Source organism: Dermacentor variabilis, chromosome 1 (assembly GCF_050947875.1).
Source record: "Dermacentor variabilis isolate Ectoservices chromosome 1, ASM5094787v1, whole genome shotgun sequence".
In the NCBI taxonomy this organism is placed as follows: domain Eukaryota; kingdom Metazoa; phylum Arthropoda; class Arachnida; order Ixodida; family Ixodidae; genus Dermacentor; species Dermacentor variabilis.
In genome coordinates this window covers 169,414,304-169,439,993 of record NC_134568.1, presented here as the reverse complement: position 1 = coordinate 169,439,993, position 25,690 = coordinate 169,414,304, and the positions used below count along the sequence as shown (strand labels likewise).

The 25,690-nt window shown below is 48.6% G+C and overlaps 1 protein-coding gene and 1 non-coding gene across 2 annotated transcripts in view; one reads left to right on the top strand and one right to left on the bottom strand.

Moving 5' to 3' along the window:
* Cad96Ca (tyrosine kinase receptor Cad96Ca) overlaps positions 1-23,867 on the bottom strand; it is a 120,049-nt gene extending 96,182 nt beyond the window's left edge. The window contains exon 1 of the mRNA XM_075699300.1: positions 23,391-23,867. Within this exon, the coding sequence (XP_075555415.1) occupies positions 23,391-23,454 (64 nt within the window). The 5' untranslated portion in view covers positions 23,455-23,867. The remainder of the gene's footprint in view (positions 1-23,390) is intronic.
* Positions 15,651-15,723, top strand: TRNAT-CGU (transfer RNA threonine (anticodon CGU)). Its single transcript has one exon. It is a non-coding gene; the product is annotated as a tRNA-Thr (tRNA).
* Positions 23,868-25,690: the final 1,823 nt, after the last annotated feature.

Genomic DNA, 25,690 nt, shown 5'->3' with positions numbered 1-25,690 from the left:
TGACAACGACTACAATATTTCATACAGTCCCGATGCTTTCAAAGCAGACACGTGCTTTTAGAGTAACTCTGGCTGTCGTCGACTAGGACCAGCGTTCAAGAATTCTATTTTCTGTCAGTGGACGGTTCTCAAGCTTGTTGAGCGTAGTGCAGGGTGCTCTTCTTTGTACACTGAAACGAAAATCACACAGGAGGTGTGCAATCGTTGTTGCATAGCGCGCCTTATTCCTTAAGATTCCATATCTTATTTCAAACAATTCCATATCATCACGTGGTTGCCTTGCCGTGAACACGACAATCATCTCTTTGCAACTGAAAACTTCATATTCATGATGTGCTTATGCAGGAGTGGTTTTAGACCAAATTTGCTGTCCAAGCACCAATCTAAGCAGCCCAACAAACGCTGCGCCTGCTACAAGTCGTCAGAGACAGGCGCCACCATTAACAATTTCCTTTATCGGCGGCAAAAATCAGCGACCTCTAAAAAAGATGTTGCAAATGTGAGCTTGCTCTTGGATGTCGCTTTTTAATGCGTTAGCGTTACGAATGTATGTGTGAGAAGATATATATATATATATATATATATATATATATATATATATATATATATATATATATATATATATATATATATATATATATACAGATAGGAAACTGAGGGGGGGCCCGATTCATATTAGTCGTATCACACGAAGCCAACAATGACACGAAGCGCACAGCGTAGAGGAAATGATTTCTAGTACTACCTGACTGATTTAAAGAAATCATAAATAAATAGGAATTAAAGTATATATATATATATATATATATATATATATATATATATATATATATGTGTGTGTGTGTGTGTGTGTGTGTGTGTGTGTGTGTGTGTGTGTGTGTGTGTGTGTGTGTGTGTGTGTGTGTGTGTGTGTGTGTGTGTGTGTGTGTGTGTGTGTGGTGAGAGTGACGGTGGTCTGTTCTCGACCACCGTCAGTTGCACCGCTCCTCGAAGAGGCATGCAGGACGTGTGTTGAGTGCGCTCCTGAACAACGCATAGAAATGTGGTGAACGCGGTTTAAATCATGGATCCAGGACATGAAAGTGGTGAGACGTAATGCTAACGCATGTACCGCTAAATCGCCGCTGATATTTTTTTTAAAGGCAGGTCATCATCTTTGTTTAATGTTATTTGGCGAGGAATTATATGAAGCGACAGGATGAGGAAGTTTGTAGGTAATGGCGTCGAAACAGGCCATCTCTGGGAGACGCCTTTGTCGACTCTGCAGCAGACCTACAGGCTTATGATGATACTGATTATGCAGTGTAACAATAGTAGAAAATATTCCTTGTCGGGCTGATGAATCGAATATACACTGTCTATATGATTGGGATATAGGCGTATAGGTACAGATGTGTGGCTATAAGTAGTTCTTTAAAACAGCGGCTCAATCTGCACATCTCTTCGCAGGCTGGCGCAATGATTAGCACATCACTGAGTACCTCGTATTGACAGAAGACAATTCTTAAAGGGCCCCTCACCAGGTCTGGCTATTTTGAGTTGACAAGCGCAGAGCATACAAAGCGCGCCAACGATCGTGTTTGCGAAGAATGACATCGCTACGCGCCGAGGAAAGGTCTGAAATTTCAATCCGAACGTCGTTTTCCTTTCTCCTCGCGGCCGCTACGCTCCAAGCCGGACGGTGACGTACTCGCGTCCCTGCGCCTACGTACTCGGGTCCGCAGTGTGACGTCGCTCGTGGTGACACGTGACTTCGAGAATTATTCAAGACAACATCTAATATCTGTGCGATCTGTTGCTTGAATTGATCAATTGAAGTTTAGAGAAATAATAAAACACACAAACGGAATGTCTGCGGGTTTTTTGTTTTTTTTCGCACCGAAGCAAGAGAGATGTACTTCCGCTTCGTCTGCTTGTTCGCACGGTCGTGCAGTCACGGGCGCAGGTACCGAAACTATTGATTGATTGATTGAAAACATTATTATTCCACCGAGCCCGCCTCTTACGTACCCTACACGCAGGTAGGGGGGCAGGTCGAAGCAGTCTCTGCGCGTTGAGAACGGTGAGTCTTCCCGACATCAACGGCAAGGCGGATATCTCGACGCTGGTCGTCTTCGGTATCGCTCTGGAGCAAGGCCTCCCAGGCTTCTCTACTGCCAATCTTTTCCTTGGCCCCTGGGGAGCCAGCACACTCCCATATTACATGGTTTAGCGTACCTTTCTCCTTACAAATTTTGCAGAGGGCGTCGTTACAGTCCCTCGTCCGAGTTAGGTAGATACAATATGGTGACGTATAATTGTTTCCCTGGAGGCGCCGCAAAATGCGAGCGTCCTCCAGAGAGAGAGACCGATGCGGAGGAGGAAAGATTCGTCTTTCGGCTTTGTAAGGATCTACGATTTCCCTGTACGTGATGATGTTATCTTCGATTCCTGGAACTGGCTGCTGTAGAGTTGCCCGGTGGTAGAGTGCTCGGGCGAGCTCGTGAGCGGCTTCGCTACCTGGGACTTCTTCATGGGCCGGAATCTAAGTAAAACATATGTCCCTCCTAGGAGGGTTTTTGAGTACCGAAACTATGCCATTTTCTACCGTGTTCCAGAGCGTGATCATGCTCTGCGATCCGCTTGTTCTGCCTCAGTATTCGTGTAGCATTGAATTATACCGCGAGCCACTGTCCTTGTGCACAGCGCGCAAAATCGTGCGCTGCGCGAAACCAGACAATCACAACAGCTCGTGCGCAGCACTGAAAAAAAAAAAAAGAAAGCGAAGAGAGAAAAAGATGAAGGCGGGGCCCTTGACGTATGTGTCACGCGATCCTCGAGGTCCGGTATGGGAGAATGCAGGGAAGGAATATCGCTTGCAGAAGCTAGACGGGGCGAGTGGAGAGAGTGTCTCGCTATACAGTGGAGCTCGCCTTCTGAAATCATGGGTTCGCGGCAATGAAACATTTCTGTCTCAGCTATTAATGAGCCAATTTGAAACATTTTTTCCTGCAGAACGCTCCATAGAGGACACATAACAACTTTCAGCGTATAACCAAGATTTGCTATGGGGCCTGGCGAGGCGTCCTTTAAGAACATGCCTTATAATATATTTGTGCATAAATGACTTTGAGAATACCAGCACGGCACAAACTCGCAGTCTTTATTAAGCAAGAACTTTTAATAGCCGTTGAGCCGCACTAAGGAACGACGTCGAGTTTTAGCGCTCCATGGCATCCGAGATCGGTTGGCCCGCGAGGCTTATCTATGCTTATCTAAGCGTGAACTACCCGATCTCGGAGGCCATGTCAAGCATCTCTCGTTAAGCCTATCGCGCCAAAAATCAAGAAAAAAATCCAGAGGCCAGCTGTCGCCAATACTTTGCTGTCGAAACATCATAATACAAATAAAAGCAAATACAGGCATGAGATAGCAACTAATGAGGCGAACAGTGCAGGACGACGACTTCATAGATCCGAAGTGGGCGGTCCTCACTTCGACGAGCGCCGCCATGTTCCCCTACGTGTCTGCATTTGTCACTGAATGCGAAATCCCAAAGTTAACATAAACACGCAAGAGCCACAGCACCGCTTATGGAGTGCACGCAACTTTAAAGGGACACTACAGGTTACTATTAAGTCAACGTGGACTGTTGAAATACCATCACAGAAACGTCGAAACGCTTGTTTCGTGCCAAGGAGAGACTTATTTTAAGAGAAAATGCGTTCTGAAGCTTCCGCGTACCTCTAGCGCAGTTCAAATCACCCGCCCTCCGATCGAGGAGTACTGACATCATGGTCTCATAGTGACGTTGCGCCATCGGTGAGTAGAACGGCGTCCGCAGACGGCGCTACGGCTTTTCTGCGCAAAACGCGAACGCGCGGCCAGAAACAGAGCCAAGACAGAGCCGACAGCAGAGCGAAAGCGGGAGTATGGTGGCTAGCGGAAGGAGAAACGAATTACGTCCCACATTACGTCCCACGGCACACGGAGAGTCCGTTTTCGTTAAACTATAGGCTGCGGCGAGCTCGCAGCGTGGTCGGCGTGGTCTATGAGAAGCGACGAGCCTTTTCGCACTCGCAACAGGGCATAAAAATGTGCGAATCGACGCAAAACTCGGCCTAGAAACGTGCTTCGCCACAGCCAGGGCTCAATACGACCCAAGCTGGCACGACCCAGATGTCGTTTCCCGCACCGCCACCAGGCGCCGCTACTATACCTCAAACTCCAGCGCAAGACGCCCATAAGCTGGTACTTCATTCTATGACGCTAACTTCGACGCTCGTCGCAATGGACCCTGCCACCGACAGATTGGCTCGCGATGGTGGGCTCAACTTCAGCGATATGAGCACCGACGAGCGCGACCTGCTGCTGAGGGCTCGCACTGCCGGCGTCGTTGCGTACTACGACGGCGGCCTCGACACCGGCTCTCCGGAGCGGGAAAGCAACGAGGGCTTCCCACGACATCACATGGACGTGGCATTATCGCTGCTTGTTCCAAATGAAAGTTTCGCGAGCCAGCAGAACCCTCACAGCACGACGCGATAACGAAACTACTGACACTCCAAAGCGTGCGCGGCGCAGAGTCGAGCGCGCAGACTCGAGCGAAAACGAAACCTTTCAAACACCCATATTACTGAAGGGCAACGTCAAAATGTTATTTTTTCTTAGAATCGAATAGACGTAGACAAATAGCATTTTTTTCCGTCTTATAATCGAATGAAATGATATTTTTAATACGAGCAGTTGAGTATTAGTAACACAAATTATGAGGAGTCCTTTAGTCATCGGGCTAGTACCGGAATGTCGCTGGGGGCTCTCAAATCGTGTTATGCATTTACCTCAATTTCTCGGTTACTAAAGCTCTGTTCGCGATTATATTGACGCCTTAGACGTTCTAGAACATTGCTCTACCACTTTAACTTGAGTTTCTGGTAACCTTTAGTGTCCCTTTAACGCGACGTTCTTGCTTTTGATGTATATTCGCTATACTAAAACTTTCTGGTAAATAAGGTACCGACGAATGATGAACAGCTCTACGCGCGAAGAGCTTTGGAAATCCCTCATTGCACCAAAAGCGTCGACTTAAATGTTCTGGTCGGGGTGCCTTTACACAACGATTTCAGCTTTCGATGCGTCCTCCCTTTCGCTTCAGCCCTAAATTGACGCTGTGCGAGGCTCAGCACACAAAGAACGCGCAAGCTGCCGGCGATGCTGGGCTGCCGTGACCGAAGATGTGTCACAGCTACGGCGCCGCCCCAAGCAGCGCCACTCTCATGCCTGCTTCCAAGTTGCCAGAGACACCTGGGGAGGGCGGCGCCTGGACCGAGAAGAGCGGGGCCGCCATCCCGAGCTGCTTGCTCACAGTCCAAAAACCAGTCTCGCTGAGTGTCGTCGTCTGGCCTGGCGTGGCGTTCAATTATCTCCAAGGCTGCCTCTGCAGGCGCGCCGAGGTTACTAGGCGCGAGCTGGCCCAGGTCGGCGCCGATCCTCTCACTGCGTTTCGCGCTCCTTGTCCCTCCTCGGCTCTTCTTATTTTTCGACGCGCCTCATTTATTCCCTTCTTGCGAGCTGCCGAAGATGTCACACCCACCGTCCGCCCTCTCGCCAGGGCTCTGCCGGCGGGCGGCGTTCCTGCACTCTTTGTGGAGCCACAGACGAGCTTTTTTTGTTTTGCTTCCTCTCTTTTCCCGCGCTCTCCTTTCTCTCTCTCTCTGCGTGTTACAATGCGGGAGTGTGAGCGCTCCTGCCCGCGCTTTTGAGCGCCCCTAGCTGCTCTCTTCGGCGCCGGTAGCACTTGCCAGCGGCCATATTTTTTTTTTTTTTTTTTTGTACGTCAGCGTGGTCACTGAGGCCGTCGCTCCAGGGGGGGCGTGCCGCTCCGGTAGCACCTGTCCTTCCTTCCTTCTTTTCTTTCTCCTAACGACAGCCTTCGTCCTGGAGAGAGAGCGACACTTCGGCGAAAGCGTTGCTTGCCGAAGCCCGTCAACCGTGGCTTCATTGCTGGGTGCGGCCTGGAGCTGCTCTCTGCTCATCGGTCTCTTCGCACGCTCCTCGGGGACTTTTATCAACAGTTGGAGCGGAGCAAGCGGATGTTTCTTCGGAGGGGGGCCAAATTGGTTTCGCTCTTTGACAGCCCGGTTGTGTCGCCCGCAGGCGCTAGGGACCATCGTGTCGCTTACGAGGCTAAAACTGGTTAATTTACCGTGTTTTCTTTTTTCCCTGCCTCGATCGCCAATTAACTTTGGCATCTTACAGTGCCTACGGAAGACTCGTACCAAATGACTAGCTACAGTCTTTGACCGGAGGAGACAATTTCGAGGGGTCCTTGCTCTCGTCCAAGGTAAGCATGCGCACAGCGATCTTCGTCTAGAGGCCTCTTGCTGAGACGGAACCACGGACGACACCTGCCCACGCCGATAGGCTTAAATGGACACGGAATAGCAACACCAAACTAGTCTATATTGTTCAATTATTCTTTGAAAAACTATATTTTCGTTCATTTGGTGAAAGACGGTGATGGAGAAAATGAAGTCCGAACTCCCCTTTCTTTAATTTCGCGCAGAAACCTCACCGTCGGCACGTCATTGTGACGTCATCAATTTGAAAATGTGCCTCTCGTAATTGGGCTACTGTGGCACAGGAAAAGTCCGCAATATTGCCGTTTTGAAACGTTGATTACTTTAGAATGCAACGTAGTCCTTCTTTCAAGTCCTTGCCAGTCTAGTGTCACAATACGACTGCGTTGCGGCAGCGCTAAAGACTGCGCGAAATGTTTCGAAAACAACACGTGCGATTAGAGCTGTCGCAGGAAAGCGTGTTTGATGGGTCACTGGACACTTCCTTCATTCGTTTTTATTTATTTTCCGGAATTTCTCAAGTAAATATTAAATAAACAACGGAGGACTACGTGCAAATTTATATAGTTTCTTCAATCTTTTACTTTCAAAGCGCTAATAGTGTTGCCTCGCTCAAGTATAGCTTAACGCCGTCCAACATTACCTTCATTTCTTTTTTTTGTCTCTTTTAGTGACTGCAAGACAGCGATGACAGGCTGCATCTCGATACCCTACTTAAACCATGTCGTTGAAACACCAACTCGGAGGGATGCACACTGGACCCATCAGACGAACCAATGACAGTGAATATGGGTCACCTTTCAACGCGGGACTCCTGAAACAAAACATAGCCCTAATAATGCAATGAGTCCGTCCCTCTTCTACTGCGAAACGATCCTGTTCACCGTCCGTCACTGGATCCGCCGGCGTTCCAAGTGCGTTGTTCATCGGGCTCATTTGGCCCAGCGGATGTTGAGAATCAATTAGAAACCAGCTAAAATAGAGGCTGTAATATCTCTTGTGTTGCCAGTTTCGCTTTCAGATCTTTATAGCTTTCAATTCTATATATGTCGTCTACCAAAACTTTGTGCGCCAATGGCGCTAGTGTTGTCTTGTATATAAATCAGCTAGGTCATTGAACTCTCGCTGTTCGTCTAGAGTTCACATTAGCAGTGACCTGTTGTTAGTGCTGTTTGCTCTACGCTTGCTTGGTAAAGCAGGTGTGGTCCCGGCCCTTAGAATTTGACTTGTACTTAAAGGCCCTTTTTGAACAAGGTTGTTGACTTCAATTAAAGCCTTGAAAACGAGCATACTGCACGAGATTACAGGCACAGGCACTTTGGGCACGCCTTAATTGGCCTCTCGTGATGTTCGACATGTACAACGATTTCAACTGTCACCACATTTACTGCTATTGGGACTCTCAGAGCGCACATTTGACACCTGTCATGGCTACCATAACGCTACTTAGATTGTTTGCCAACGCAGAGGCTACATGCCTCATTCTTCGGTGTTGTCACTCAGTACCATGACTCAGTACAAGAGGAGGACAAGGATGCTGTTGGGTGTAAGCAGATATTCTTGGAATTGCCGGATATTACTCCGCCCCTGTGCCACCTTTCAGCAGAGTTTAAGAAACCTATTATCTATAGGTACGTTATTCAGCGCGTCCTCATTGAAAGTGCAGCGCTAGACTGACGGACAAGGCGACACGCACAGTGATGCGGAACAGAACGCAAGCCGTAGCCACCCAGCGCACGCTGCCGCGCCGAACGGTCCACCCCCGCGACACAATGCCCCGAAATGAGTGTGCTAAACGGTACCACTCACAATCTTGGCCCACATAAGAACTACAGTAGGAGCCAGAACCCCTCCCACCTCATTGTCCATTGTTCTCTGACTTCAAGCCTGCGAAGGGTCCAAGCTCTTCTTCTGTCTCTTTTAAAGATATGTAGCATTGCTCTTTACGCAATCATTATGTTTACGTTTCACGTGCCGGAAAAATAATCTAACCAGCCCTGGCGAGCGAGAGCTCTCAGTTCCAAAATGCATTGTCTTCGTTGAGCTACTTTTGTGAATGCAGAGACATTTACTTTCTTTTACATTACTACACAGAAGGAGCAAAGAAAAAGGATTCAGAAGGAACTCGTGGACTAAAGGGTGAAGGTCTGTCAAAAGACTGCAGCAGCGCAAATGCGAGCAACAAACCGAAGGATGAAGGCGTCAGCGCCATACGCGTTCCCTTTTTGCGCTCCTGTGCTGTTTATCCTGATGGATGGACGGACGGACGGACGGATACAACTTTCTTGTACGTCCGGCAAGGTTTAACGTGACCCGGGCTCAGGTCTCCTACGGGGGAATGTCAAGGCCCTGCCTCAACGCCGCCTCACGGGCTTGCTGGACTACCCACGTCTGGATTCAGAGGTCTGAGCTGCGCAGAGCGGCGGCCCACCTCGACGACAGGGTCTCCGGAGTAACTGCCATCCCTCGTATAACTATATCGCACTCCCACAGCATGTGTTTGAGTGTTGCTGGTCCTTCCTGGCACAATTTGCACGTGTCGTCCTGATGCTTATCTGGGAAGATACGTTTCAGACGGAATGGATTAGGGAAGGTGTTCGTCTGGAGTTGTCGCCAGGCGACGGCCTGCCCCCTGTTCAATTTGGGACTCGGCGGTGGGTATATCCTTCTGGCGTTCAAATATACACTGGTTACGTCGTTGTATCTGGTGAGCATGTCCCGTTCTGCTCGAGTTATCCTGATGACTCAAATTGTATGCAAGAAGCGCAAAGCTGGCGCGACGCACAACTCGTTTGCTAATCCTAGCGTTCAGTTACAAGGCATATCGAACCAGGCCTTTGCGCAACGTTATAAATGAGTTGCAGGATGCAGCTGCCCTCGTTTCCTATATATAGGCTGTTTACGCAGCGGACAGGGCAACGAAAGAGCCAATGACATGTGAACATATAATGCACCACGAGAACCGCTCTACCAATTGGCGGTGTATTGTAGGTTTTATATTTGGCGCAGCTGAGATCCGGGATCTTTGAACTCATCTCTCCCTCCCTCTCTGGGTCGAGCGACGCATGCAGGGGCACTTCCAAATCACGGAAGAGGCGAGGCCCTCCGTTTTTAGTCCTCTGCGTGCGCTTCGATGACCCCCGTTTCCTGGACCGCAAACCACACTCGCAGCTCAAGATCTCTGCGCGACGGTGTTACAGATGGCCGCTACCGTTGTTTTTCCTCCGCCTTATAATGCACATCGCGTGCCCGCCTGCCAAACGCGAATCGCTTCGCGCATGGGCGCTGCATCTGGGGCGTACACTGCATAACGACCGGCGGCTCCCGTTCCCAGGGGGCAATTTAAACCTGACCAGCCGCGCTAACTACCCGAGCAGGCGCTTCACGCCGGCCCCCCGGCGGCCCACATCCACACGGCGAACGAGGTCAGCGCCGACGCAGGAGCTGGGAAGACCCGCGCGCGCGCATTGCCGCACCAAGGAGTCGCCGCGCCGACGGCGGCAACCAGCCAGGAGCAATCGAGAAACAAACAAAAAGGGAATAGAAACGCAAAGCAAGCGGCAGGCGGCAGCGCGTGCGAGATATGGCCCATATTTGCGTCCCCGATATGCGCGCGGCCTGCGGGCACTGCACATTCTGGATGCGCGAGTACAAGCCGCCCACGTCGCCCAGTGCTGCGGGAGGAGCGCGTCCCCCTCCTCCTCTCGGGAATCACCGACGCGGACCGTGTTCAGCAGCATCGAGCAGGCTTTCCGCGTGTCTCTCTCACAGATCGGGTTTTCATGTACTTACGCCATTTATACGCCATAGTCGCCGTCTGGTCATACAACTGCCGTGGCACAGCTAGCGCTCGCTGGCAAACTGTTATTTATTATGCGGAGGGCCCAGGATGGGAGAGGCGGAGCAATAGGGCTGATGTACTTTCTGGTGTGGTATCCACGCGGTGAACCGCCCCATCGAATACCACGGTTCTCTCTGTTTTCATGCTGATAGCATTCACTCCAGAAAAAAATAAATTGGAGGGTGCTTAAGCTTCGCCTTTAAGAGTGGAATGCGATAGCATTCATAAATCCCTGACTGCTTCTCACGATTCCCGGCAACTGGAGCGTATGTAACCGTAATGTTTACCGGGAAACGCTGGCCGCGAACGCTATGCCCGAAGGCGGGCTTTGTGGTAGAAACGCGGCCTCTTGCGTGGGCCGCGATGCGGAGGAGGCGAGCGCTAGCTGTAGGTATTGCAAGGAACCGGGCGTGCCGCTCCTTGGCCCCCAAGACACCCGCGCGCCGGCGTGCGCAAATGGCGGACGCCGCGGCTGGTCTGTGAATGGTAAAAACGCTGGAAAAGGGGCTTATTTTAGTTCTAGCGTAAAAAAATTATGTTTTCTGGTATAGTCAAATTACAATCCGAGAGCTATCATGTCTGTAGGTTGTGTGTAAGTCATAGTTTACGATTTTTCCACGTATTTTAGCTTGGGAAAGTCAATTAATTCAGTAAATTCCTTGCGTCACATGGAGAGCGTGGGTATGGGTCGTTCTAAAATCATTTTGCCGACGCCGGACACCGACGCGGGACGCTATATTTTCTGCGACACGGGCTCCTTAACGCTTCCACGTTAAAAAAGTGCTCTCTACTACATTCATCCTTCGTCCGTTCTCTGCGTCTGTGTCAAAATTTTAAGCGCCATGTTTGAAAGTGAACATTGCTTCCGTTTCGCCGGGGACATTAATTTTGAAGCTGTTCTCTAAGCGTCGACCTTGTCCTTCACAGTTACTTTCTTCTTCCTCTCCTACGTCAACGTATTCTTAAACTGGCTGCACTGAAATTGCCTGCGCGTTGCTTTTAGCCGGTGCTACGAACGCCTCGACGCACATGTCGCATGGCTCTGACGGCCGCCTTTCCCATATGACTGAGGCTGCGAGGACACATTTAGTGCATGTCCTACATACTTGCGAGAGTCGTCAGGTGCTGCATTACATCATCTCCGGCAGGCATCGGGAACTGACTACTATCGAAAAACTTGGTTTCGTACCCTCGACTGCACAGCTAGTGTTACTCATTTTGGCACCGGCCAAAACTGCGCAACAATGATGTAAGAACTGTCAACTGCCCTTTTCTTTTACGTGTCACTTTAATGGGCTCCCGATTTTATCAGTACCGCAGAGTTCCTTACCGTCTTGCATGTTTCCTTTTTAGCACTCTTTCGGCGTTGAGGAGCAGGCCATGGCATGCTAAGTCGATATAACCTTTGCCCGCCAGTACATAAATGATCTTCTTATCACGTAAATGGTTAAGCGAGTTCTTTACGTAGATGGCAGCGGTCGCCCCTACGCACTGTCTACTGCCGCATGTCTGTGATCTCCCCGCAACGGGCTGTCAAATGTGTGCTCTTATAAGACGCTATGGCTTCTATTATTCCACACATCCGGTTTCTCCGAAAGGCCGCTTGCCAGGAACATTGTATTGAATGTACGGCACCAGGCAACAACGGAAGGGTCACGGTGTATAATTCAGTCGACCGCTGGCCAGCAACTGCCAAAGATGCCTTTCATCAGGGCACGGCACGCGTAGCTCGCACCCACAAAGGCCTGTCAGCTCCATGCTACGTGCCGGCTGTCTCGCAGTAAGCAGCCCCTAGGTTCACCGCTTCAATCGCGGCGTAATTAATTCCACTCTTGTCGGAACAAAGCCGTCCCGCTCTCGGCGCGTTATGTGCCCGCCGACACACCGTCGCTACAGTCAGGGCCGCGTGACCGTGGCGGCCACTTTGTTCCTCAAAAAGCAAAACTGCCAGTGGGAAAAAGCCGTTCGCCACTCTCGGAAGGTGGGTCGCTGCACACTTATGTAGGTTCTACGAGCGTGGCCGCCCCTTGGGACGACGGACGACGACGGCACGGCGGAAATCTGGGTGACCCCGATGCGGCGCGCTGCGACCGCGACGCCCCACTGGGCGCGCGACGAGACGGTTCCACCGGCTGCTCACGCGGCCAGCTCGTGAACCGCGCGTCCGCCGTGGAGAGGACCGACAGTGGCTTGCGCGGTGTGCACCTTGCTCGGGCTTTGTCCATTGGCATTCGTCTTCTCGAGTCATTTTCAAGCGACGCACCGCGCGCGTATAGAGCAGGGTGGCATTTACCCGCGTTTTCCGCTACCGTGCCATCCGTGGAAGCACGTTCTGCTTGCGTGTGAGTAATGCATAATGTATAGACCTTGCTTACTTCTTTCTGGCGACAACTGCCGCTGTGTTTTATACGGCGGTTTAACCAGCGTCTTTTCTCTCTCTCTATCTCTCTATCTATACTTCTTCCAGATGCCTCAAGGACAACCTTGAAAGTAGTAAACTGGCTACAGTTTTGCATGGACGGCGACATTGGTTAGGAATTGTATATGCATATACCAAAGCTTTTCTTTTTCTTTCTTTCCAACAAAATATTTAGAAATCACCTTTCGCAGATGGTACAATTCTACTCATTGAGCCGTATTACTCGTAGAGGCAGATATACCTTTCACTAGAACTAGAGATGCTCAATTTAAGAACTCACTATAATCAACTTATAATCAGTTCTCAAGGTAGGTACGTTCACTTAGAACGAATTTCGAAAATAACACCAGCTTTGAGATAAGCGCTGTCAAACTTGCGGCAAATGCACTATTGTTCCACCTACCCTTTTCCTTTTCCTTTTTTTTTTTTTAACAAAACGTCATCTCGCGCATTGTGGCACACTAAGATGACTGCTTGGGCATGTTGGTAGTACATGAATGCAGCGTCTTGCACACAAGACGAGGCCCGGGAAGAGGCTAAGACATACGAGCGCTCGTGTGTCTTAGCTTCTTCTCTGTCCTCGTCTTGTGCGCAAAAAGCTGCATTCATTGTGGGACAGATTTATTTGGAGCACCAAGGTACTTCGTAGCGCAATTTCGGAACTCACATGTCGAAGTAGTGTTGAATTGGGATGGTTGCTAGATTACGGAATTTGAACGTATCAACGATAAAAAAACAACAACAAAAAAACGCAACGACGACGAGAGGACACAAACACCGCCGTGTTTGTCTCCGCTCGTCATCGTCCTATTTTTAGCGCTGTAGCGTTCAAGTTAGACATTTGGAAACTTGCGCTATAGCCTGAATTTCCATCTTAAAGGGCGTGCCTTGCGAACTCTCCCGCTTCGATTGGCGAATTTCGATACATGCCCCAAAATTATTTCTCAGATACATTAGTGAACTTTTGTTAATCAGTTAATCCCAATCTCAGTTTCTCGTGCAAGTAACGTCGGCCTCTTCTCGCGTTCACCGAGCAGAACTATGCACTATGCCATCTGGCACCCGCGTCGTTGCCGCTATACCTCACTCTCGACCACCACTGGCCAGCGCGCAGCGTCGCGAAATATTTTCTGCGTATTCGAAGAGTTTTATAAATCTGGGCGCTGAACGCAAAAGATATAATTTTTGCTCTGATTTCTACGCCGAGGTCGAATACATGTGAAGGATGTGCGCGCTCTCTCCTCGCGCAAGCGTTACTTTCAGGCTGCTGGATGGCGTCCCAAACATCTATATATATATATATATATATATATATATATATATATATATATATATATATATATATATATATATATATATATATATATATATATATATATATATCCTTTAACGGAATAATAAGTGCGGTTTGTTTAGCCTGTCACCGTGACGCTTATAAAGAAGGAACAAGTCCCTAGAACCGTCTTCTAAGCATTACTCCGAAAAAGACTTTTCGCCACATCCATGACGACGTCTCAACAACACTGCTTGATACAGCGAAAGGAAAATCAAGGGATACAAGGCAGACAGACATGCAGATGCTCATCCACGGCCGTACATTTGGAGAGTAAATATGACGTAACGAGACAACGAAATACAAAAGGAATGAACGCTATTACTAATAGCGCCTATAGAGATACTCGGCACCTCGCAAAAGAGAGAAACAAGAAAACAAGTCTGTGTCGTTAACGAAGTCCTTTCTCTGGAGCCCAAAACGTACTTCAGCGACGTTCTTGCACACAGGACAGCCATCACCGACCAGAGTCAATTGCGAGAACTAAGGAAGCAATTCACTTCAAGGACTCGCTGACGCCGTTCACATGATATTTGCCTGGGGAAAGACGTAAAAACCGGCGTTCGTGGAACGTAAGTGCTTTCTTTCTTTCTTTCTTTCTTTCTTCTTTCTTTCTTTCTTTCTTTCTTTCTTTCTTTCTTTCTTTCTTTCTTTCTTTTGTTCTTTCTTTATTTCAGAACTCGCAGTGCTTCAACGCTAGAACTAAGCGGAAACGGAGGTTGTGAACCGACAGAAACGCGGCGAGGCGCAATAGTCAACTTTTTGCATACACTTGATCTTGTGCTATGTAGTTAGGCTTTATTGACGCACCCCTACTTCTTTCAAGCGCGTGTTGACAGAGGAAAAGAAATATCGCTTACGTAGAGCTACTACGGACGACGATTGCGGTGGCATAAAATGCAGCCCGAATGCGCAATGGAGTTCATTTCCCGCCATTCAATTACATGTCAACACACATGTAGGGATAACGGCGGCAAAGATAAGGTTTTAATAAAGTTCACGGTTCACGTATTCGAGCTCGCGTGTCCACATGGCAACACGTTCGCGCGATCTCTCTCTCTCTCTCTCTCTCTCTCTCTCTCTCTCTCTCTCTCTCTCTCTCTCAGGACCATATTTAGTAGCCAGCGTTACACAACTAAGTTGCTCCAAAGCGATTCCTCTCTTTTCAACGGCTTCTTTTTTTCCCTAAGTCTTAAGGTCAAACTGCAGGTACGCTTGACGGCGTGCGAAAGCTCGTGCCCACGCGCTTTGCGTTGGCAGCGCTTTGCGAGGAATGGCCGCTTGAACCTACATGACGCGCGCCAGCGCGCGTCCACTTGGCTCACATTTTCGACTTGATGGACATCGTTTCGCATTGTTGTGAGGCAACCAAAGCACCAATATTTGCCTGGAGACAATATCTGTGCCCGCGGCGCGCTTCGACGCGCACGATCTGTCCTGCACCATAAAAATAGGGCCCCTCGGTTAACCGCCTTTCTTCTCGTTCATCACATAACGAGGGTGTCGAATCCGGCAACATGCTACCTTGAGGTAGCATGTGCGGGTTTATTGACCAGTAGCCTTCACCCAGAAAAATCACGTATACTCGTGACGCCTGCGGCAGAAAGGATGTTCCACATCCGCCGACAAGGTTTGTGAGCGGTGGCGCTGGCTAACACTCCCAAGATTAGTTCTAGTAGTAACACATAAATACTAAAGAAAAGTGGATGGGGAAACCGCGCCGCGGTAGCTCAATTGGTTAGAGCATCGCACGCGTAATGCGAAGACGTGGGATCGTTCCCCACCGGCGGCAAGTTGTTTGTGCATCCACTTCATTGCCATTCATTTATCATATCTTCAATTCAATTTGGAATTACAAGTAATTTCCCCTATGTTTTCCTTTGTGCCTTTGTTTGTTGGCCTTTCATGATATGATGAATAAAAATCGGGCCCCTCGGTTAACCCCCTTACTTGTCATTCTCTCTCTCTCTCTCTCTCTCTCTCTATATATATATATATATATATATATATATATATATATATATATATATATATATATATATATATATATATATATATATATATATATATATATATATATATATAAAAACTACAAATAAATAGAAATCAAAGTGAACGAACAAACAACTTGCCGCAGGTGGGATACGAACTCACGTCTTCGCATTACGCCTGCGATGCTCCTACCAATTAGGTTACCGCGGGGCCGTCTTCCCATCCACTTTCTGGGGTATCCATGTTTATCTACTAGAACTAACCCTGCAATTAAGCCAGCGCCACCACTCACAAACCTTGGCGGCGGATGTGAACATCCTTTTTGCCGCAGGCGTCACGAGTACGTGACCTTTAGGGGCGACCGCAACTGCTCAATAAACGCACACATGCTATGTGAAGGCATCAATGTCGCCGGATTTGAGACCCTCGTTATGTAATGAACTAGAAGAAAGGGCTTGACCGAGAGGCCCGATATTTATTGATCATATCATGAGGAGTCAATAAACAAAAGCACCAAGGACAACACATGGGAAATTACTTGCGCTTACTAATTGAGTTAAAGAAAGGATAAATTAACGGCAACGAAAGTGGATGAAAAAACAACTTGCCGCAGGTGGTTTGCTAATATATATATATATATATATATATATATATATATATATATATATATATATATATATATATATATATATATATATATACATATATGCGTTTCCCATGTATTTGAAGAGAAAGGCTCAAGCTTCATCTTTGGTGGCTTAAGCGGTAACAGGTAATCATCGTCGGCATCAAGGTGTAAATTTGAATTGATGCGTCAAGACTGTCGCGTGCACCAAATCCTTCTACTTTATTCACAATCGTTCATACCATATTCGCTCCAATACCAATGCGTCAAAAAACAACGTCGAAAGTCTCTAGCGTGTACTTGCGAATCTTTCCCATTCCCAGCAGACGTCATTCGGGGCCACTATTTCGCGATGAACAGCTTCTCACTGGGCACAGCGTGCGTTCTGTAGCAGCAACAAGCAACTACACGGAGAGACGAGCGCGATCGACGCAATCGAAACGTCGATGTAGAGAACACATTTTCAAATAATTGATGCCGTTTGAGATGAAGGGTGCGCAGCAAGCGTAAGTGAAAGAAAATCTGATGGATCGCGCGATCGCGAAAGTTGCATACTGCGAAAGTTGTTCCATATTGCGAAGGTTGTTCCACATAACTTGAGCCAATGTTTCAAAAATGAAAAGCACTCCGGACGCGAGTGGAACCGAATGCATAATGTTGGAGCTGGCCTAGAGTTACTCAGGCTATTTTCTATTTTCATCTTAACTAATGAATTAGTTGTTTTTAATTAATCAACTTTTTAAGTACTGGCTGCAGGCCCCAAGCGTGATACGCAATGTTGTGGAGCATCTTGAGAAAGCTGTCAATAAATTGTTTCTAACACGATATATCTAACGTGTCCTTCTTGCCGCTTTCCAAAGTCCGCGAAATATGAAAAAAAATTAAAAATACCACGTGACGGTGCGCGTGCGCACTGTTATTGTGCTGCTCTCCAGCGTGCGATGGATGAACAAGGTCGGCTGCAGCGAGACTGGCCCGCGACAGGGCGTTATGTGTGGTGTAGGTATCTGGGCATGCGGCTTTTATCGCATGACGGCGCAAATGCGTGGTGCTGGCCGAGCGTTGCTGAAGAGACAAAGCGTCTAAGGAAACGAAAGAGAACTAGCTTTATTTTTTTGATGCCTGAAATGGGCAAGAGCTGGCAGCCTGCCGACGGAGTGTAGTGGGGTTGGGTGGGGAGGCGGCGTTAGGGGATGGAATGATTTTCCAGTGACCTTCAATCCAAAAAGCGCCCTTTGATTATAATGCGTGTTCGAAGAGGTCACCATCTGCTGCAATCCATTAATTAAGGGGAAAATCACAAATAGCCTGAGTAACTCTAGGCCAGCGCCAACATTATGTATTCGGTTCAACTCGCGTCCGGAGTGCGTTTCATTTTAATACTTTGGCTCAAGTTATGTGGGACAACCTGCATACACATTAGTGCAAACGTTACATGAAAGCATATATACTTCCCCGATATACTACGGTGCAGCGATACAACAATGCAGTTTGCACAGGAACCCTCGCGTCATAAGATCCATACGTCATCATCATCATCATCGTCGTCGTCGTCGTCGTCGTCGTCATCATCATCAGTTTATACAAAAACTAGAAATTTCAACGTGCACATTCTACAGCAGCAAGAAAAATAGCAACCATCTCACATTTTAAGATGCCAAATAAAGCCAGACAATTCAATGGATAATATTCTTGTAAAAATATATATATTTTATGCACGATTTGCTCTAAATTCCTGTTGTGTTCGTGGTGGTCTACATTTCTCTATGCATTCACCTTGTCTACGATAAGTACTTCTGCCAGTGATTGCTACCTGGTCGCTGGGCTTGTTTGTTCATACTTCGCTATGGTGAAAAAGACGCCCTTTCCTGTCTGCCGCAGAAATAGTACACAGCTCCACCGGCTGCGAGGCTTTACGCAAACAGAGCTGATGCACGCGCCCGTCGACCCGCTGAGCACCATTCCATTTACTGAGTGGCTTCGCAGATACCCATCAGCACGCCTACACGACGACGACGAAGGTCGCAGAACGGTACGGAGAAACGACACAGGCGGTGCAGCGACGACCGTTTGCGAATGCCGCTATTTTTTCGTCCGTCGCCGACGTTCGGCAGCAGCCGTGCATGCAAATCAGGAGAAGCTAGACGAGCGCGTGGGGCACTTGCATCGCACACAGCCGCTCGACGCCCATCCACGGCCGTTCTTTCTTTCCTGTTTTTTTTTTTTTTTTGTTATCTTTCTGCCTCATAGGTGATCATCGGTGGCGCGCATCCAGGAGGCGGCGCACTGCCTCACGTGACGGCCCCGCCTGAAACGCCAGCGGACGCAGCGCCGGGTCGAAAGGTCGCCGCCGCTCTTGTATCTCTGGGCCTCGCCCCCCTTCCTCGTCGTCGGCGTGCCGCAGCGGCAGCCGGCGACAGCGCGACCAACGCGAGCGACCAGTTTTCCTGGAACGAGCGGCGCTCCGCTCCGCCGACACCGCCACTTCGCCGCGCTGCCGTCAAGAACGAACTTAATCAAAAGGGAGCAACGTATATGGTCTCGGCAACCGGAGTCGGAGAAATGCGAAGCCTTGAAGCGGAAACAGGGTTTTGACCGATTCCGCGGAACGACTATCCACGGAGTTTCTGTGTCAGCGGTGCGCGGATTAGGAGATCACGGGAAGCGGCTGTGACTCAAGAGAACGGCGCCTGCGGCTTTTGAGTATGCTGCGTGACATCCATACATTCCTCTACTCATTCTTATGCAGGCGGCACCTGATATCGTTTCTTTTTTAAACAACGCGGTACAAACGTTAAAGAGTGTATTTATTCCAAGACGAGGCCTGCAGGCGTACGACTGCTCCCATGGGCTAAGAGAGATAGCATGTACAGCTTTTGCCGGTAGACACCAGAGATTATGCGCTATACGCCTTCTTTTTTTCTCGCTGTCTATAGCTCGTCTGTTTTGATCAGACGACTGGTAAATCAAGTCAACTTCATCAAACATTCAAAAGTATAATCCCGCTATATATAGCAGGACCAGGCTGGCACTTCGTTCTCAATGCACGCTATCCGGTTGGCCATTACGAGGACAAACTTGTCTCTAATGGTTTCGTGCCTGGCGCCTTGAGAGTTTCTTCTGATAAGAAACTTCGCAGAGCGCCGTTAAAGTGACTGGCAGCGGATGGTGTCGACGCGCGACTGAGGCCGTGCAAATCATGATGCCTCTAGATATATTTCTTATTTCTCATGAACTGCAGATTACATGTGAAAGGCGCATGCTGTGTTCTGGCATACTGTCATTGCTGATTTTATATTAGCTGTAAACGAAACACCCGTCCGATGCGGCGCATTTAGGACTTATTCTAATCCTACACTAAGACTTATGCCTGTATGAAAGGCATTAATACCCGAGAACCTGGCCTACGCACGCGCTGTATCACTCTGTCAAAAGTTCCATGGGCTGGCCACTTTTTAAATCATTCTACTGCTGCTCATATCTTTGTGTTTTACTGTTCTGCTGCTATTTTCGCGTTGTCACCGTTGTCTGATCACAATCACAATCCACGAAGAGGGACTAGCCAGGATCTGTCAAGAAAAGTTTTCTTTAATGTACACAAAAGAATTACTAAAATGAAGCAAGAACTATTTCGTCTTTTATGTCAGGATCTGCTTCGTTTACCGAGTTTAATGATATGAAGAAGAAACTAGGTAAGCGAGGAAGATCCTGGGAAATAGAACGGCGACAAATAATAATCGAAAGCTGAGGATATAAAAGTCTATTTGCCGACCTAATCACTGCTGGTCGGGAGTTGTCTCTCCAATCTATTACGACGGTTGATGTTCGAGACGGATGATTTACAGCAAGGAAAATGACCTATAGTCTGATGCCTTTTGCAATGAAAATTTTGTTATTACTGTCGATAGAAAAGTGTCTCATCAAAGGCCTATTTGTACATTGCGAAAGAACAGTGACTATAGTTAAAGACGAAGGGCGCTGTTTAGCATATGTATAACAGAACACCGACAATCGTTGTTTGTTTGATCATATATAGGTCCCTGAGCATTACATACATTACATATATCGACACTCATACTGGATAAGACTTCATGTTTGCTCTCCACCAGTGAACGAACGCTTTTGTAATTTATGCCATTCACATCTGAACCGTGCACTTTCGTACGCGCCAGTCAGTACGGTGCAACGCAACGACGGAAGCATATATACATCGTGTAACTCTTACATGTTACCCGCATCCTGTCTATTGCAGTGTACCAAAGGCAAGGTAATCGAGCGGAAGAGTTTTCGTTTATGCTTATTAAAGAGCGCTGTAGTAGGAAATTAGACAACTCTTTTCTTTCCTTACTTTGAGCTAATACAAAGTCTCCTACCGAATTCTCATGGCAAGCCCATAGCCGGCAACAAGCTGACAGTACGAAAGTTCCTAGCTGCACGAAGGGATGGAACTCATAACTGCGTTTCCTTCACGTGACACTTCGAATCCCTTCCAAAGCGCTCATATAGGCCAAGATAATATCTGAGAACTGGAAGTACTGTATCGGAAATATCGCACGTACTTAATGCACAGAAAACTGGAAAGAGCGGCGGCTCGTTTGCTGCCAGGGGTCAAACGTGAACTTCTTTAAACCTCAAAAGCCTTGGTTTGTTAAAACCACCGTGCAGCTGTCATCGAACAAGGGATGTTGCTGGCGCCAGCGTTTAAACAAGGGGACTTGCCTTCGTCATTACCTTGACGAAGACAACTCTTCTTACATGACTTGGCTCCAGGGACATCTCTCGTCAACCACAGTCAATCTAAATCACTTCAGGTCTTAATCTGCCAGCGAACATGTCTTGTTTAGATGGTTGTGCATGGTTCCATCTTTGTAGGCACAGCATGCACGATGCAACTGCTTTCCTATTTTGAAATTGAAATTACTCTTGAAGCCGGGTCGTGAGACCTTGCCCAAAAGGGACAGACATAATCGCACCCAATACAGCCGCACATATGCTATGTAAAGTGTATTTTGACGCACCCAGCATCTGAGTCCGTCACAACGAGTGTGGTGGCCTCAGATCTTGAGCCACAGCTAGCAGAAATTCTACGTAGGCAATGATGCATTCATTGAATCCTAAGTAAAATCGAGCTGCTATTTGCGCAATACCGTCGTCAGTGCAGCCCAAGCACAACTAGTACAACATTCAGGTTTCGAATAGTTCCCGCACACGTCATAACGCATATTGCATCTGCCGGTGCAGTGATCGGGGGAGCAGGTATGGACAAGCAGAAGGAAATGTAGAAATAGAAAAGGTAATTATTGAACAGGCCACGGTCATCACAATGATCTCACCTTGCAGTGAACATCTGAGCTCATTCTGAGAGAAAAATGCCATTAATAACATCAATAGCCTCGCTGATCTTGGAATATCATGTATTCATGTTTAACATGTTCAACCACACGCGCGTTATTGCATGAAAACACCAGGTCGCAAAATTGTGCCTGGAGGGTTTTTATCTCGCCAGATATTGTGAAAGAGGAACTGCATGTACGTATCGAAAGGCATTCACTTTGCATTCCGTGGGAACTGGTTTCCCCGACCCCTGTATGTAGCACCCCCCCCCCCCCCCCAGGCCCAAAATGAAACCACTATTTACGTGAAACACAACGCCCGCTTTTCGCGCTTTCTAGCATTCATGTATGCGCATCGCTTACTTGATTCGCGATTCCGCCCTATCAGTCATGCATAACGCTGCTTCAACAACTAGTCACTCGGAGATAACACATCACCAGCTCCAGTGTGCTCGCACATCATTCCGTCTGTTGAAGTTTTATTCGGGACAGATAACACAAAATAACACTTTAATAAACTTAGGGCCAAACAACTCCTGAAAATCCTCGGTTGTAGACACGCGCCTCCATGAAAAGACATTGCTTTGGCCTAACGACGACTGCCACAGCTGACAGAGTAGGAGTTACAAAAAATATTACACCCTAAAGGTCGCTATTATCATGTTCTGAAACACTTCTGCTAAGCAAATTTGCTTTTGACATGAAAATGGCGCTAATTCGTTTAGAGTTAAGCAAAACTTATTATACGCTATTGGTTTCTAGAAATTATTGGTTTTTATATTTCACCACGTGAGAAAAGGACCATTCTGGACGGCTTCTAAAGTTTCTAGTGGTCAGACTGCACGTCCACAATGGTGAGGTTTGAGCTGTAGCGAAGCCGAAAAAAAGACTACGAAGCACGAATGGAGACGCCATTGCCTTGAACGCATATTTATGATATGCGTAAATTGCCACTACATAAAATGCATTTAAGCGTGCTGATATAAGTTGCGGGCCTGCATTTACGTGCAAAGCTTCCAAGCACGCCTGATGCCCTTCTGGACAAAACTGTTTGCCGGCTCCAAACTCATCTTTAGTAATCAGTGGCTGAATTCACAAATCTCTTCACCCGTAATACACCGGTTGGCACTTTTACCAGCATTTCATTTGGTATCACAGTCGGCCGGCGCCCCTTCTTACGAACCGTCCATGAAATCGAACGGCTTTGTGAGCCTACATTCGAAATCGAAGCGGCGTTTTGTACAACTTTCTATCAGTTGCGGTAAGAGCTGGTTGTGATTGTAGAGTTGCGTGCTCTGGTTCATTCGACTGCCGAGTGCACATTCTCTGTAGCTGATTGGTATGTTCTCTGCATCTCACGTTCCAAATGCGCGCGGTCCAGGAGCGGCCCGCGTAGGTTGCAAAGAAGGGACGGCCGCTCAACCAATCCGGGTGCGGGATCAAGAATGTGCGCCCCGCGGCCCGTGGCTTCAGAGACGCTCGCGCACCTGCCGTCCATCCGGGACTCACCTGACTGCAGCATCGAAGCCAGCACGCATCCGAGCAGAGCCAACGCGCCCGACGCGGTCTTCATCGTGTCGCCGTTCGCCGGTTCTCCGAGCGCGGGCTAGAGCGCGTGTTTCGAAGGAACACACGGGGGTGGGGGCACACTGAGCACGACGCCGACCGGCCGTATCCTTGCGTGGTGGTCGCTGCCGACTCTGGGCCGCGGCTGCCGCCTGATCAGCCAACGGCACCGCAGTTCCACCGAGTCCTCATGGCACTGCGCCAAGCCGGGAACATTGGGTCATCGGCGAAGCACCACGACAAAGAAGGCCGCCGAAGCTAGCTGGCCGGCCGAACGCACCTTCCACGCACTCTGGCTCGTCGTCGAACGCTGTAATTTGGCGGAGGACGCTCTCTCCTCTCCTCCTGGGTCACGTCTTGGAGACTCCGCCTTCGAGCGCACTGGCTCGACGGGATGCCAGCCCGGCAGGCTCGCTCTCTCGTCTCCCCCCATCCTCCTCTCGTGTGGCAGCAGCCGGCGGGCGAGGGGCCCTTCTTGGAAGCGCGCCACCTACCTGCCGGATTCCTCCCGCCGCCGCCGCCTCGTGGTCCCGGCTCAGCGCCCGTTCAGCGCTCTGCCGCTTGCGCGCGCACTCTTGCCACACCCAGCCGTGCAGATCGGCCCTACAGGTTGACAGTGCTCGAAAGTGTTCTCCTGCCACCCTAACGCTCTTGGTCAATTCGAAAACGGGAAGGAGAAAGAAAATACGTCCAAGGGTGACTTCCTCTGGACTCGAAGAGACCGAAAGCACTACAAGGGCAACAACGGAAGCGAGCAAAGGCAGACTACCAGACATATCGTCGGTACATGTTCGCCAGTAACTTGCAACATTGTGTAATCACAGGAAGGAATTTCGGAATCCGTTAACATCTTCCTCCTCAGTCACACACATATGTGTGCTATGTAGCTGGGAGGACAGGATCGCTTAGAAGATGTGCTGTGTGCAAATTCAAATCTAAATTTGTCCGAGTACAGCTGTTACGGAATAGGGTCTAGGTCCATAATACAATGACACTGTAATTAACAGGCATATCTCCTATTATAACCTGCGTAGCGCTGTCCTTTTTGCGCACGTAACATATCGTCACCGCTCGTATGTGCACTTGTTCGCAAACGTGTAGAGGCCATCATTCCGACGCCTCAACGTGCGAGCTCCAGTATACGCTGACGCTGCTTTCGCCGGCCACCGCCTGACTGGGCTGTAACCTTGCTGCCAAGGCTGGCGACGGTAGCTCTGACGTAGAGGAGTTGGCAAGTTCCCGCAACGAGAGGGGTTTCCTCTACAATATTGTTACGGCTTTTACGCGTGATGCCGTGCAAGCCCGTGCTATCCAGCTATTCTAATGTACGTTACACTGCTGTAATACACTGCAGTAGTTTTGCTAACGCTGTGGTCCACAGACGCCCTGAGATCTTCGAAAGTATTCAGGACGGTACGTGTGGATCCCTTTAAGGACACAAGGCTACGCGCATCGTTGAACTCTTGCGAGAAAATTACTCGGATATTCAGGATTAACCAGCCTTGAAAGCGTGTTGCCGACATTCGCGCCGCCTGATTTCCTTACTACACTCTCGTGGTTCTTACCGGCAGCACGAACTTTTGCACCGTCTAAAATTATTTTCAGCACATGTCACCGTACGCTTCGAGGGTGAACCGTGAGGAAAGTCTACTTGTTCAACACTGCCTAGTGGAGCGGTAACCGCCTTATTTCCCTCAGCAACGTTTCAAGGTCATCCTGGAAAGACGGACATGCTTTATATAGAGCGAGATACACCATATCTCGAACTATACAGACACAGGCGATGGTGGGCATTGAATATTGGGCAGCCAAGCTGGCAAGTTGACGTATGGATCCTCCACTGACCACACATTTTCTTGACAACCGTCTTCTTGCGGAAAACATAATTATTGGACCCTGTTGTCCCAGCCGTCGTCAGCACGAGTTTCTTTAAAGTAAGCACTATTGTGTGCGTTTTTAAGCCTAGAGCCTCTATGAAATACTTTAATCGTCAGTTGCCTTTCCGATGCTTGCGGACTCATTCTTTTCATATCTTCGCTCCGTTTCTCCTAATCTTTCCTGCCGTTTTCCATATCCCGTGGGCGGAGTATACAAATGGATAATTGCTCTGCTCGACCTCTCTGCTTTAAACTCCTCTTTCTCTCAAGTGCTCGTTTCCATTTGCGATGCTATGTATGTATGTATGTATGTATGTATGTATGTATGTATGTATGTATGTATGTATGTATGTATGTATGTATGTA